A 15,829-nucleotide genomic window follows, 5' to 3' on the forward strand; every position below is an offset into this window, starting at 1 on the left:
TGTGTGTGTATGGGGGTGGGGGGGATGTGAGAAAACCTGGATTTGTGCAGGAAATAGCCCAACTTGATTGTCATGCACATTGTGTAAAGAGTTGTCACTTTGGATGGGCTATCACCAGCAGGAGAGTGAATTTGTGTGGGGGGGTGGAGGGTGAGAAAACCTGGATTTGTGCTGGAAATGGCCCACCTGATGATCACTTTAGATAAGCTATTACCAGCAGGACAGTGGGGTGGGAGGAGGTATTGGTTCATATTCTCTGTGTATATATAAAGTCTGCTGCAGTTTCCACGATATGTATCTGATGAAGTGAGCTGTAGCTCACGAAAGCTTATGCTCTAATAAATTGGTTAGTCTCTAAGGTGCCACAAGTACTCCTTTTCTTTTTAAGAAACACCTGAGATTATTATTCATGAAAGAGAGAGGAGGAAGATTCCTTTATGTATTTGATAGCATTTTATGTATAGTAATTTTCCCTGTTTCTGCCTATGTCTCGTCTTTTTGTTTTTGTGAAAGACCTACACACAGATAAGGGAGAAAGGAGAATTTGATTGTAAAATCTCAAAAACTGGCAGGAGGGACTTGAGCAAGAGTATTATTGGAAACTACTTAAAACTTTAGCTGATTAGGTTCTAAATTGATACTGTCACTTTTTAATAGGTAAGGACAGCAAGAAGAGTTATTGAACAGAATTTCTGTAGCTGTATCTTCATCACTGATTTAGATAATGGCATAGAGAGTAAGCTTATAAAGTTTGCAGACGATACCAAGCTGGGGGCGGGGGTTTGCAAGTGCTTTGGAGGATAAGATTAAAATTCAAAATGGTCTGGACAAACTGGAGAAATGGTCTGAAGTAAATAGGATGAAATTCAATAAGGACAAATGCAAAGTATTCTATTTAGGAAGGAACAGTCAGTTGCACACATACAAAATGGGAAATGACTGCCTAGGAAGGAGTACTGCAGAAAGGGATCTGGGGGTCATACTAGATCACAAGCTAAATATTAGTCAACAGTGTAACGCTGTTGCAAAAAAAAAAAAGCAAACATCATTCTGGGATGTATTAGCAGGAGTATTATAAGCAAGACATGAGAAGTAATTCTTCCGCTCTACTCTGCGCTGATTAGGCCTCAACTGGAGTATTCTGTCCAGTTCTGGGCGCCACATTTCAGGAAGGATGTGGACAAATTGGAGAGAGTCCAGAGAAGAGCAATAAAAATGATTAAAGGTTTAGAAAACATGACCTATGAGGGAAGATTGAAAAATTTTGGTTTGTTTAGTCTGGAGAAGAGAAGATTGAGAGGGAACATGATAACAGTTTTCAAGTATATAAAAGGTTGTTACAAGGAAGAGGGAGAAAAATTGTTCTTCTTAACCTCTGAGGATAGGACAAGAAGCAATGGGCTTAAATTACAGCAAGGGTGTTTTAGGTTGAACATTAGGAAAAACTTCCTAACTTTCAGGGTGGTTAAGCACTGGAATAAATTGCCTAGGGGGGGTTGTGGAATCTCTATCATTGGGGATTTTTAAGAACAGGTTGGACAAACACCTGTCAGGGATGGTCTGGTAATACTTAATCCTGCCTTGAGTGCAGGGGACTGGACTAGATGACCTCTTGAGGTCCCTTCCAGTTCTATGATTCTGTGAAACGGGCAGTACAGCATAATAGATACTGATGTACATGGCAGTGATTGGAAACGGCTGTTACAGGTTCTTGATATCAGGGTCTCTTGTCCTTAAGTGATTGCCAAAATTCAAAGCGACACAGTATTGTAAAATTTCCGAAGGCCAAAATTTCATCTAATTTAAATTTTTTTAATTTGATATGGGGGATGGGGTGAGGGGATTATCTTCAGCCTAATTTACTTTAAGGTGTAAAGGCATTTTCTGAATACTTACAGTGTTGAGGGTTCCTTCCCCTTCTTCATCCCTTGTTTTGCCATATTTTTTATTTCTCTGTGTTGCTCCATGTTATTGTGGGTGTCATGCTTCTGACATGTGCTGATCTTTTAAATAATGTTGATGCACAAGCACATTTTATTTTGACAAATCAAGTGTTTGTTTTTTTTTAAACAAAAACAACCATGCTAATTTCACTTATCCTCAAACAGAGGCAGATTGTTTCAGTGTTTTCCAAATCACAAAAATAAAATCAGCACAGGGGAAAAAAACCCTAGATTTTTTTTAAAAAGAATGTATTTCAGATAATGGAGAGTAAAATGAAAGAAAGAATCTAGCAGTTACCTGATGGCTATTTTAAAAGCCTACATGACTTGCCCATGTTTTAAATATCTGTTTGAGTATACAGTGTATACACTGAAACTTATACAAACATAACATGGGGTTCAAGATGTGGAAAGTTTGACGTACCAGTCAGAAAGCAGGGGAATGGCACAACTGTAGCTTAAAAAAAGGTACAGTACTGCCATTTAACAGTGATGCATAGGAATTGTTGCACTGGGTCAGACGCAAGGCCCCTAATTTAGAATCCTGTCTCTAACAGTGGTCAGTACCAGATGCTTCAGAGGAGGTGCTTGTCAGAGAGACAGTTTTGAAAATTTAACATTTTATCTGTTGACATCATAGAGGGAGTCATTATCATATGACTACATAGATGAAATACATTTACAACTTTTAAATATCATGACAATAAAAACCTAAAATTGGATTTTGTCATAATCTGCCAAAGATTCTTCGCAATGTAAACAGTGAAAGCACATGTAGATTTACTGTGAAGCTGGCTTTAAGAAATATTTAATAAAACCTCATTTATTAAAAGATAATGTGTGTACCATCCTAAAGCAAGTAAAGAAATTCAGTGAAGCCCTTTTAAATAAATGCTTTATAAAGACCACTGGTGTAAATCATTCACTTTAGTGGGACAGCAAGAATGAAAGAGCCCTGCAGGATCATGCCATAAAGGAATAATATGCTATTTTCCAAAACTGTGGAATACACAAAGGGCATACCCTTCTTAGAAGTGTAACCAAAAGAAAAAACAAAAAACTGATGTAGACTAGTTTGAAATTGCTGTTTTATTTGTAACCTAGATCTCTTTATTTCAATTGAGATGCCTCTAATGAGGCAGATGGGAAGTCCTGGACCAAAATATTACCTCTTCTAAAAAGGTTTTAGATTTCCATCATTTGTATTTTCCTGTTATATTAGGAACATATTTCCCAATACAAGTTGATTTGAATCAATTTACATATACTTTATGGCATTACTAATATATCTGCATGGAGATTTAAACTTTGCTATGGATTCCCTCTGTTAACCCTTTGATTTTTCTGCCAGATGTTTAGCTATCTTTTAATAAAAAATCCTTTTAAACATTTGATAAGGCATTTAGATGATAGTTGTACCTATAGATTTAAACTGGCATGCATGATGTAAATGCTATTTCATTTTCTAACTCTTCCAAAGATGATGAAATATTTATGTGTAGCATTAAAGTTAGAACATAGTTTTTTAAATATATATATGGCACAAAATAAAGTTAATGACTAGTTACATTTATTTTAACACAGGTATGAAAACTCCATGGGGTCAGCCAAAAATGTGATAAGTGAGACTGTTGATGTAGCAGAGAGTTATAACATGATGGTAAGTCACTCATGCAGTTCAACAGTGTTTTAAGATTTTTCTTGACCAAAAATAAATATTGTAGTTTGTTTGCAACTCTCAGCCCTTCTTCCCCCCACCCCGGCCTTAAATCAGTGGAAGCGCTCCTGGTGAGGATGCGCACCTCTGACAAAAGGAGGGTAGTGTGGGTGTCAACCACCACAGTAATTATTGCAGTGGCTGTAAGTTGACCTAACATAGGTCTACTTAAGTTTATAGTGTAGATATGTCCTGAGTGCGGAAAGGGAAAGAGGACCCTTAGTACTGTATCAAGCAGCCATTTCTCTATTATGTTCTGAGTGGTGATAGCAAAACAGCACATGGAGAATAGGAGCAGAATGTACAGAGACAGGAGCACAGGTGATAGTGGGTAGAAACAGAGGAGACAGATGGGCTGCAGAGGGAGGAGAGGGATAGTTTTTTGTTTGTTTTTTAATAGCCACTACAGCACCCTCCCCTATTGAACCTGGAATTGAAACCAGAATTCTTGAATCTCAGCATTCCTTTCCTGGAGCAAATAGATGTGAAACCTGCTAGTGTAGGGGTTCCCAAACTTGGTTCACGGCTTGTTCAGGGTAAGCCCCTTGTGGGCTGCAAGACGCTTTGTTTACCAGAGCGTCCGCAGGTTCACGGCCTGTCAGGGGCTTAGCCTGAACATGCCGTGAATCAAATTTGGGAACCCCTGCTCTACTGGCTAGCCTTCATAAAGGGTAACAGACTACTATTATCAATTACTCAGCTCACATTGTAGAAGTCTGGGCTGTGGATTAAAGGTGTGAACACTGCTGATGACCCACATAGGGAGTCAATATGATTCCACATGGTGGATTTTTTTTTAGTTTGCTTTTTAAAAAAAATTAGGAAATGACATTTAAAAAATCTACAGTAAAGGAACATTCAGGTTGCAAAGTCAAGAACTCAAAAGTCAGTAAATGCCAGAATTAAGATTGCCATACAATTTGAATTTGGAAGGTGTACAGTGAATGCAGTTGGGGACTGCAGGTAGAAAAAATATAGTGTCACTTGGCTGAAAATTCTATCCCTACTTCTGCCAGAGTTCTTATGCAATGCTTGGCAAATCACTTTAACCAAATTTTTTATAAGTTGCCATTAATTTGTTGTTCCTAATTTTCTAGTTGCTGAACTTGAGACACCTGGGACAAGACTTGCAGAAGTGCTGAGTGCTCACAACTGCAATTTGAAGTTGACTAGAGCTGTGCTTTGAACTTACTGTAAAAAGTGCCATACAAATGCTAAGTACAGCGAAAAATCAGGCCCTGGACGTCTCAATTTCGGCACCCAAAATTAGTGGATGTTTTTAGTGTTGTAGCCGTGTTGGTCTCAGGATATTAGAGAGACAAGATATGTGAGGTAATATCTTTTATTGGACCAACTTCAGCTGGTGAAAAAGACAAGCTTTTGAGTTTACCCACCGCTCTTCCTCAGGTTTGGGAGAGATAGGTGGCAGTTAACACCTCTGCCACCATAAGATAAAGGAGAGTTAGTGGGTTATAGATGGTTAGACAATGATGGGCCTAATAAAGACACTGAATTTAAGGTTCATTATAACAAAGTTATGAATTTAAGCTCCGAGGCTTATTTTTTTTAAGGCGTTGTGCAGGTTTCCTTTAAGTTTTTGTGAGTTTTGACCTGAATGTCTCTGTCCCTCTATTCTCCATCTGTAAAGTGGGGCTAATAATGCCACCTTGTGATAATGGTGTGAAGACAGATCCATTCATGTCGGTGACCCCTCAGGTACTTTGTTGAGCGCACCATAGAAAAGCCCATGAGAAATTTAGTGATTCATATATTCAGTTCAGGGTTTGGCTGATGTGTGATAAATTAGGCCTTGGGCTCTGCATTGTATGAAGAGGATAAGAAGAAATATTGAATAGCTGCCCATTCAGTGAACACCATTCCTGCTTTGCCTTGAATGAAGCAGGGGTCTTCTGAAAAATATAGTATGTGATCACGTAATTAAAGTCTTTATCTTAATGTATACTCACAAGGGGGCTAGATCAAGGTTGCTCAGGAAACCTTAAGTTTGACATTTCCTAACTTTTTTGAATGCTTGACTTTGTAACCTTAAAATTCTTTTAATATTTTTTTTATTTAATTTTACATATATATTAGAAGCATTTTTAAGAGTATCAAACTAAATCACAAAATGTTGGTAGTTACACTTAAGTCTTAGTAAGATTTTGCCTGCCTTGTCACAAACTACGTCGTTGTTTGGTTTGTACTGCAATTGTGCAGAGTTTTAGGGTATGTCCACACTGGCAGAGTTCAGCGCTGGCAGTTACAGCGTTGCTCAGAGAGCGCTGAAGGGAAACCACTGTTCACACTGTCAGCTGCCTGCACAATAGCGTGTTCACACTTGTGGCACTTGCATTGGTATTCGGAGTGATGCACTCTGCGCAGCTATCCCACCAGAGCATCTCTTCCTCTTTTGCTGCTAAGAGTTGTGGGAAGGCGGAGGGGGTCGTGGGGCATCCTGGGTGTCCTGTCCCAATGCTCCGTGATGCATTGCTTCGCGTCCCAACCATCCCTGTGCTTCTGTCCGCATTTGGCGCCATCTTTCAACGGTTTGTGTACTGTACGCTCTGCTCTGCTCTGCCTCTTTGGTCTGCAGAATGGATCCCACACTATGGACCAATATGCTGCTCGCTCTCACTAACACATCACAAGTGGCAGTGGAGTTATTTCTTAAACTACAAAGGCAAGAGCAGTTCGACATTGATCTTGCCACGCGTAATAGATACGGCATGAGATTGCTTGTGGCATTCACGGAGGTGCTGACCACAGTGGAACGCCACTTTTGGGCTTGGGAAACAAGCACTGAGTGGTGGGATCACATTGTCATGCACGTCTGGGATGACGAGCAGTGGCTGCAGAACTTTTGGATGAGGAAAGCCACATTCATGGGACTGTGTGATGAGCTATCCTCAGCCCTGCGGTGCAAGGACATAAGAATGAGAGCTGCCCTGCCATTGGAGAAGTGCATGGTGATTGCACTGTGGAAGCTGGCTACTCCAGACTGCTACCGATCGGTTGCTAACCAGTTTGGGTGGGAAAGTTGACCGTTGGACTTGTGTTGACAGACATGTGCAGGGCCATTAATTGCATCCTGCTCCGAAAGACTGTGACTCTGGGCAACTTGTGTGATATTTTGGATGGCTTTGCACAGATGGGCTTCCCTAACTGTGGAGGGGCGATAGATGTACATGTATTCCAATTCTGACACCAGACCACCTAGCCACTGAGTACATTAATTGGAAGGGGTATTTCTTCATCAGTCTCCTGGCGCTTGTGGATCACCGTGGGCGTTTCACGGACATTAATGCAGGCTGGTCTGGAAAGGTACATGACGCACGCATCTTTTGGAACACTGACTGGTTCAGGAAGCTGCAGGCAGGGACTTTCTTCCCAGACCAGATCACTGTAGGGGAAGTTGAAATGCCCACTGTGATCCTGGGAGACCCTGCCTTCCCCTTAGTGCCATGGTTTATGAAGCCATACATGGGGCACCTTGACAGCAGCAAGGATGGTTCAACAACAGTCTGAGAAAGTGCAAGAATGACTGTTGAGTGTGCTTCTGGCCATTTAAAGGCCTGCTGGCATTGCCTATATGGTAGGCTGGACCTGGCTGATGACAATATTCCTGTGCGTATAGCCGCGTGCTGTATGCTCCATAATATTTGTGAAAAGAAGGGTGAAAGCTTCACTCAGGGCTGGAGTGCGGAGGTAAGCGCCTGGAGGCTGAATTTGAACAGCCAGAGACAAAGGTTATTAGAGGGGCACAACACGGGGCCATAAGGATCAGGGATGCTTTGAGGCAGCAATTTGAAGCTGAAAACCTGTAATATTTGTTGCTATGCTTGGGAGTGCAGTGCTTGTAATGCTAGGAGGTGATTGTGATTGGTGCAGACAATGCACTATGAAGGTTTAAGAAAATAGCCTGTTGCTTTGCATGGCTCTGTTTGCTTTCAATTAATGGAATGAAGATTGCTTTCAAACCAACTGAATTCTTTTATTAAAAAACAACGACCGGAGGAGGGAGAGAGAGAGACATAAAGACACATCAGCACTGAGGGGGATGGGGGAAGGGAGGGTCCCAGGAGGAGGTGGGGGCCCGGGACGGTTAAAGATTTGTGTATGTCCAGGTATCATACCCAGCCTTCTCCTTTGGAGTACAGTGCAGCGGGTACTGTACTTCAGCAGGGCTAAACTGCAGAGGGACGGGTGTTGAGTGCAGTGAGTACTGGGAGTCCGCAGCGCTGGACTGTGACGGGGGAGGAGTGGAATGTAGCGGATACAGACTGGAGCCAGGAGGTTGATAAGAATGTGCTGGTGGTGTCGGGGGGGGGGGGGGGGTGCATGGGAAAGAGTTTTGCGACAGCAGGTGCAGGGGAGGGCGGGCACAGAGCTGCTCGGTTTGCAGTGCTCATAGCACCTGGAGCGTGTCCGGTTGGCCCTCCATAACGTTTAAGAGCCGCCCCATGGCTTTGTTCTGGCGTGCCACGTTCTCCTTTTGGTCGCTCTTCTCGCTGTCCCGCCACTTCTTCAATTCTTGTTTTTCTACCGCGGGGTGCATCATCACATCACGCAGAAAGTCCACTTCAGTTTTTCATGGCTGCTTTCTAATTCTGTGCAGCTGTTCAGCCAGCGATAACAAAGAGCGAGGCTAGGCTCCCAAGGTCATATCTGTAAAGCCAAAATGCAACATTTTACAGAAGCGGTATTGTTTGCAACACACAGACCACTGATTCAGTGATTTAAAACACAGCCACTATTCACATACCTATTACTAACTGACTGACCCCAGGCAAGCACACATGAGCCACAAGACCCCCAAAATAGTGAGTAACTGCAGGGGTAGGGGAAATCAGTGTTCCAGGACCGTACTGTACACTGGGCGCGTGGCTCTTAGGGAGAGCCAGCACAGTAAGGGGGGGCCTGATAATCATGCCTGTCCCCACATTTTCCACAGGCTGTGTTAATTATGGAAGATATCTTGCTGCTGAGGGTGAGCAGGGAATCAAGGGAGGGTCTTCTCCAAGACTGCGGCTTCCACCCTGGCCCTTACGCAGCTTACCTGTGTGCTGCAATGCTCACCCCCTCCCCTCCCTGTGATGGCACAGTGGCATGGGAAAGTTGCCGTTAATGGGGCAAGAAACAAAGCAGCTCTGCCAAAGAACCCGCAGCAGTGGATTGTCCAGTATCTCCATGAGAGTTTCCTGGAGATCTCTGAGGGAGATTCCCATGAAGTGAGGGAGTCAATCAACACCTTGTTCTGCTGCTCAGCCTAGGCATGTGGTGGTACGCGCATCATACAGAGACAAGCCTGATTTCTGCAACTCTCCTGCCCCCAACAACTCACTTCAGTGATTCCCAAAATCAAAGCCACTTGCCAGGGGTCTTTTCTCCTGTTTCTGCTTCGACAAGCTCCGACAGCTGTGACTGGCTAGGGTCTTCCGAGGCAGAGAAGAGCTCCTGGCTGCATGCATCTCTGACTTCAGAGTTGTCCTCTGCCTCTAAGTCGCCCTCCACATCCTCCTCCCAGATTTCCTCCTCCTGGCTCGGTCCACTCTCGACTGTCATGCGAGTCACCGAAGTATCCACAATGGCCTTCTCATTGGAGATGAGGTCACCACCGAGTATCATGTCCAGCTCTTTGTAGAACTGGCAGCTCGTGGGTGCAGCAGCGGTTTGCCTCCCATGTCTGTGGTAGGCATTCCACAGCTCCTTCACTTTGACCCTGCAATGCAGTGTGTCTCAATTATGGCCCCTTTCTGTCATGCATCGTGAATTCTGTCCGTAGGTATTATAATTCCTACAGCTGGAACTAGACAACCTCCTCTCCCCAAATGCTGATGAGGTCCAGCAGCTTGGCATTGCTCCAAGCAGGGAATCGCCTGGTGTGTGGAGCAGGCATGGGCACTTGGAAAGATGCGCTGAGACCACTGCATGCGTCACCAAGCAAACAGGAAGGGGACTTTCAAAATTCCCAAGGAATTTAAGGGGTGGGGCTCATGGTTAGTCACCTGAGGGCTGGGCAGTTGAGTTCAAACCGATGACCAGAGAGGTGAGAACAGGCATTGTGGGACACCTCCTGGAGGCCAATCACAGTGCTGTAATTGACCAGTGTGTCTACACTGGCACCGCGGCACTGTAGCCCCAGTGCAGAAAGCTGTACGCCTCTCATCAGGGTGTTTTTTTTTTTTTACAGCGTTGCAACTGCAGTTTCTGTGCACTAAGTAGCTTGGTAGTGTGTAGCACTCGGGAGTTACAACGCAGAAAGCTGCTGTACTGCACAGCAACTTGCCAGTGTAGATAAGGCCTTAGTATGTAACCATAATAGAGGTGTGTGTTGCCAGTGTCAACATTTTCAGTGCTTAGAGGGACTTGCCAATGATAAGGAGTTGCCTGAACAAAGACCTGGTTAGCAACAACTAATTTATAACACCTTCCGACCTTATTAATAGTTGGCTTTAAGTGATCTCTGGGTTGGAAGGCTAATGCTGAACAAGTTGGCAATTCCTGGACAAGTTGGTTAGTTACATGAAGATCTGTTTTTGTTAATATTGGAGAACATTTTTGCTAAGCATTAAAAGGGACATCTAGAAATTTTGTGGTACAAGTTTATCATAATTAATTATGATGGAAAACAAATCTGCATACAAACTCTACTTCTATTCTGTATGTATATTTTACCTTTATGTCTTTGAGCAGCCTGTTTTAATCCCAGTTAATGTATCTTCAAGAGCAATATAAGTATTTTTCATAGTGAAATTTTGCAATGACGTAGCATTCTCAAAGTAACCAAATTAATAGATTTGTAAATGATGTTTTTGAAATATAAGAGGGAAATAAAAAAAAGAAATGTCAGAATATGTCAGTTAATTATGATATTCTCAAAGTCTAGTTCTTTACTGTTAAATTTAATTCTGCAAAGATGGTCTGTTGGTAGGGTAGTTTATCAAATAAAACATTTGTTAAAAAGGTATTGCATTTATCTTTATGATTTCAGTAGTGCATGTGTAACTGAATGGAGGGCATAATGTTAGTTTCATATCTGACACTTCTTTTATACTATTAGGTGTTATCTTTAAAAGAGAACACAAGTTAATTATAAAAGTTTGATATGTATAATTCTGTTTGATACTCTATAATTCTGATTAGTTTAAATCATATTTACCATAGCAAGTTGTAATACTGGAAATCCTAAAACTAGAAATCAAAGTGAAAACAAAATAAAATAATCTCAACTCCCCCCCCCCCCCGCCAATGCTGTTAGTGAAGATCAGGAACAAGATATTTTACCTGAAGATGTGTTTTACTGGACTAATTTGGCAAATTCAGGTAAATCCTGAGCATACAAGAGTTGCACAACTTTTATCAGCACATGGAAATTGTAAAGTTAAGCAACTGATACAATGTTAAGTGAGCATGAGCTGTAGCTCACGAAAGCTTATGCTCAAATAAATTGGTTAGTCTCTAAGGTGCCACAAGTACTCCTTTTCTTTTTGCGAATGTTACCATACTGTAATTATTTACATCGGCTTTCAACTGTATTTTTAAGAAATAGATCAAAGAAAGATTCTATTTTTAAATGGGTTTGATATTTGAATTTGCCCTCCATAAAATAAATGTATGTAACCAAGATGTAAATTTAAACTCTACATGTAAATTCATATTTTTTGTTTAATTTCATGCACTTCTGTTAATGTCTGTTGGCTGCATTCCATTATGGTCCACCTCAATTTGACATTTACCATAAATGAGTGTCATCAGTGATTTATAGCATAGGACACTTTCAGATCACTAAAAAGGAGTTCACAACTCTGTGTGATCTCCCAGAAGATAAATTCTTTATCATGAAACCGCCAAGCATTGTGGGTGGGGCAGGGAAGAAAAAACATTATTTTCCAGGAGTATATAGGCTATGAAAGAGTTTCTGAGACCAGTTTCTTTTTTTATGTATTACTTTTATATTGTCTTGAGGGAATGCTAAGAAATTATATTTTTAATAGAGATTTAAGACATCTCTATTATGTGCCAGAGTCTGCTGTTCAAGAACCTTTAAAGAACACTTTGCAACAAGAGACTTTCAACAAATATTTTAAGTACCTTTTTAATCTGATGTAGCAATTTTCCAAAGTTTTACAAACAACAGGAATGGCACTGTTTACAATTCTAAGCCTTTTTGCAGTATTTTTTCCAATCCTGAAGAACAGTACAATTTTAAAAAGCTCAGCTCCACAGGTCTGTTTTTTATCAGTGAAGTGATGCAGGAAATCCTCTAGACTATTAACAGTGAGGAATCTTCCCATGGATACTGTGCAACCTCAATTCCAGTTGAAGTCAATGGGAGTTGAGAATGCTGAGCAGCTTGCAAGAAATGCTTAGACCATAACTGAGGAGAGAGTGGAAATTGCTCCTCAGATTTTCAGTGTGTGCGCGCAGTGGGCGGAGAGTGGGAAGATACAGTTCAATTTTTGCTGTTTCCCTGCCTCAAAGTTTAGGTTTTCTGTTTCTCATACTAATAGCCTTTTGTTTCTGTACATGTGATGTGTCTTTTTTTTGTTGAAAGTAAAACAACATGTATTACCACATTAAAAATGTATTTAGTGATAATTAAAGTTGCAACAGGACATACCTCCATCACCCAAAACCTTAAGAATGCAAATAAGTTACAGAAAAGGCCTCCAGCATTTCTTGCCACCTTTGCCATCACCTACAATGTTGTCAGTAATTGACTCTGATATTCCATAAAGCATTTCCTCTGTCTTTAACAGATACCCAAAACCAATATGTTCCCCAACTTCATCCAATTCGTGCTCTTATGCAAAACCTTAATCGTGACCTCATACTCTCTCACCAACAGATCAGCACATCTGACTGTTATGCAGTCCATTAATTTGGAATGTTATTCTATTTTACCATGGCTGGGACTGTGCAGGATCCCCCTGGGGTGCAGCTTGGGACTGTGGGATCTCTGAGCCCCCTTAACTCTCCCCAGCCTGCGCTGTCTCTCACAATGCCTTGTTAGTGACCAGCAGCAAGCCCCTCCAGGCTATGTGATCACTCAGCACAACAGCATGTGGAGTCCCACACCCAGTTATATTGCATGAATGCTCCCAGAGCCACTCATGAATCACACAGAGAAAGGCACCAGCCTAATCCTACCCGGCTCCCAGCACTGTACCAGGAATATACCATGTTGCACTGCTCAAGATGAGCAAAGATAAACAGTAAAACAAATTTGACTAAAAAAGATAGATTTTAAGTGATAGGCAAAAAGTCAGAGTTAGTTACCAAAAGAAATAAAATATAAGCATACAGTCTAAACTCTCAACCCTATTAGACTGGGCAACATCTAGATTAAACAGTTTTTCTCACCCCACTGGATATTGCAGTCCTTAGTATACAGGTTTGTTTCTTAAACCTGGGCCAATCTCCTCTGTTGGAGTCTTGTTCTCTTTTTGGACAGCGCTTTAACGTTGCTAGTGAAGACGTGCCCTTAGTTGCTTGCAGCATCGGTTGGGGCAGGAGAAAAGGCCAACATGGCCATTCTGACTGTTTTATACCCTCCATGTGCTTGGAAAACCCAAGTCCAGCATGTCTGGGGCATTGCTGAGTCTCCCAGCAAGGTTGAGCAGTTCCCCTGGTGTGGCCTCCTGCAGGTGAGTCATTGCATTGTAGCTCCCTTGCTGGACAATGGTTGCTGATGGGTTGATTGATACCCTGCTGGGGTGTTGGTTACTTTCCTTGCTGTTGCCTCTGGGGAGCTAATATCTGGCTGATTCCTCAGTTTACAGCATGTTTTAATGACAACCATACAACACAATTCTCATAACTTCATATGCATATATGGATAGAGAAATGACTTTCAGCGGATCATAACCTTTCCCCTGTTACCTTACAAGGCATGCTTTATATGCAAGATCACATTCATGTATAAATGAGGAATATGGGGGTTCCAGGATGCTCCCCCAAGGTACGGAATGTTTCAGGGACCATGGCTAAGTTTTGCTTGACAGTGCAAGATGGATGAAATTGACTGTCTTGTCTTGATTAGAGAAATGTCTTAGTACACATATACAGAGAATGTTAATGAAGTAGAGAACCCCTGTAATACCTCATACCTCAGTGCATATTAGCTATTTACAATGAAATAAGGAAGATACGGTTGCAAGGAAATAGCACAGACCTAATAATAACTACCTAATATGTAAGGGGTTAGCGAATTTGTAGTAGCTCCCCTTAGTTAACTGATGATTGTAACTCCAGCAGTGTCAGGAATGGTTAAAACATGAGTATTTCAATAATGTATGTATACTGGGCTTTGGGCCCCAGATTTTATCCATCAGCTGAAATAGTCCTTACTATAGGGTGAATAAGCCCCTGCTGTTCATCTAGAATGAAGTAATCAATGTCTTGATGTCCAGTACTGCCTTTAACACAGTGATTTAAACACAACAAATCCTGCATCTTTTCAGGGGATTAGATTAGATGACCCTTGCGGTCCCTTCTAATCCTATGATTCTATGATCACACTCTCCTCTTTGCTTTGTGACTGTACTCTCCTGGTTCTCCTGTTTTGCTGACTATACCTTCAGCATCTCATTTAAGGATTTCCTGTTCTCTGGCTGGTGTTCCACAAGGTTCTGTTCTTGTTTGTCTTGTCTTAGTTAGCTTGCAAGCTTTTTGGGGCATGGAACATGTGTTAGTTATGTAAAGGGCAAAAATGATGGGTAATATTAATATAGACATCTTTTTGTAGTAATTTCAGGATTAAGCCTCTAGCTAGCTACTTGTGCAGCTTTGTCTTGGGATATCATTTGGTGGTCTCAAGACTAGGGGGATCAAAATAATCACTTGCTAACCTGAAACTTAATCTTTTAAACTGTTTGTTGAGTTCATAATGATAACATTTTTTCTTTCAAGGAGGGAATTGATTTCTTGCTCATACTTAGTCCAAATTTCACTTAATTGGTCTCCATTTTAAAAAGAGATCTTACTTTTAGAAAGCATCCCTAGAATATATTTCTTTACTGTTGTCTGGTTATTGGCTAATATTTTATATGTGGTTTCATATCAGAGAAGTTCTTTCAAAGTCACAGGTTATCATATTCAGAAAAGACACAATATCTGGTTGTTTTATGGCCAATAAAAGACCAGGGCATGTTGTTTTTCTGCTGTTTTCTATTTGTTTTTAAAGATGTTGAAATAATAATTTTAAAGAAAAACTATAGGACAAGTTTTTTGTAAACGTTTTTCAGAGTAAATCTGAATGCTGAGATGATCAAAGTTCTGCAAGACAGCCCACTACTTTCCTCAATTTGGGATTATTCATACAGGAAAGTGCACTGCTTTAACTAAAGCCATGATTTTAAACTGATTTAGCTAAATCAGTGCCAAAGGCTTTATGAACCCTCTTATTTTGGCTTATTTATTTGGCATATATTTAATTTGGTTAGAAATTGGTTTAATTTAAATCGAACTAAACCACTCAAACTGAAATAAGTGTTCATATAGGGATTTGCAACTGTTTAATGACACTGATTTAAAATGAGATGTATGTTAAACGGGTGCAACTTTTTGTGTTGACAAGACATATAACATCACTTGGAGAGAAAAAAAAAAAGAGAGAAGACTATCATTTTATGAGAATTTGTTATGGCCCTCAGGCTCCTGACCAGTTGTTTGTGCATCGCTTGGTTGTGTAAGCTTTGGGCATCATTCCTTACTGCATGTTGTACTGACGGTTTATAAATCCCTAGATCAGTAATGTAAGCCAGTCTCTGAGAATACTTCTAAGTGCTTCTGCTGGAGTAGAGTAAAAAGTATGGCTGTCAAGTGATTAAAAAAATTAATCGTGATTAATCGCATGGTTAAACAATAATAGAATACCATTTATTTAAATATTTTTGGATGTTTTCTAATTTTCAAATATATTGATTTCAATTACAACACAGAATACAAAGTGTACAGTGCTCACTTTATATTTATTTTTGATGACAAATATCTGCACTGCAAAAACCAAAAGAAATAGTATTTTTCAATTCACCTAATACAAGTACTGTAGTGCAACCTCTTTATCATGAAAATTGAATTTACAAATGTAGAATTATGTACAAAAAAACAGCATTCAAAAATAAAACAACGTAGAACTTTAGAACCTAAAAGTCCACTCAGTCCTACT

General features: G+C 40.9%; 1 protein-coding gene across 5 annotated transcripts in view; it reads left to right on the plus strand.

Moving 5' to 3' along the window:
* Window positions 1-15,829, plus strand: part of SCAPER (S-phase cyclin A associated protein in the ER) — a 345,099-nt gene that overhangs the window by 2,405 nt on the left and 326,865 nt on the right. For all 5 annotated transcript variants that reach the window (XM_073303508.2, XM_073303509.2, XM_073303513.2 and 2 more), the window contains exon 2: window positions 3,528-3,603. In XM_073303508.2, coding sequence (XP_073159609.1) covers window positions 3,528-3,603 — 76 coding nt within the window. The remainder of the gene's footprint in view (window positions 1-3,527; window positions 3,604-15,829) is intronic.

Source organism: Lepidochelys kempii, chromosome 10 (genome assembly GCF_965140285.1).
Source record: "Lepidochelys kempii isolate rLepKem1 chromosome 10, rLepKem1.hap1, whole genome shotgun sequence".
NCBI lineage: Eukaryota > Metazoa > Chordata > Testudines > Cheloniidae > Lepidochelys > Lepidochelys kempii.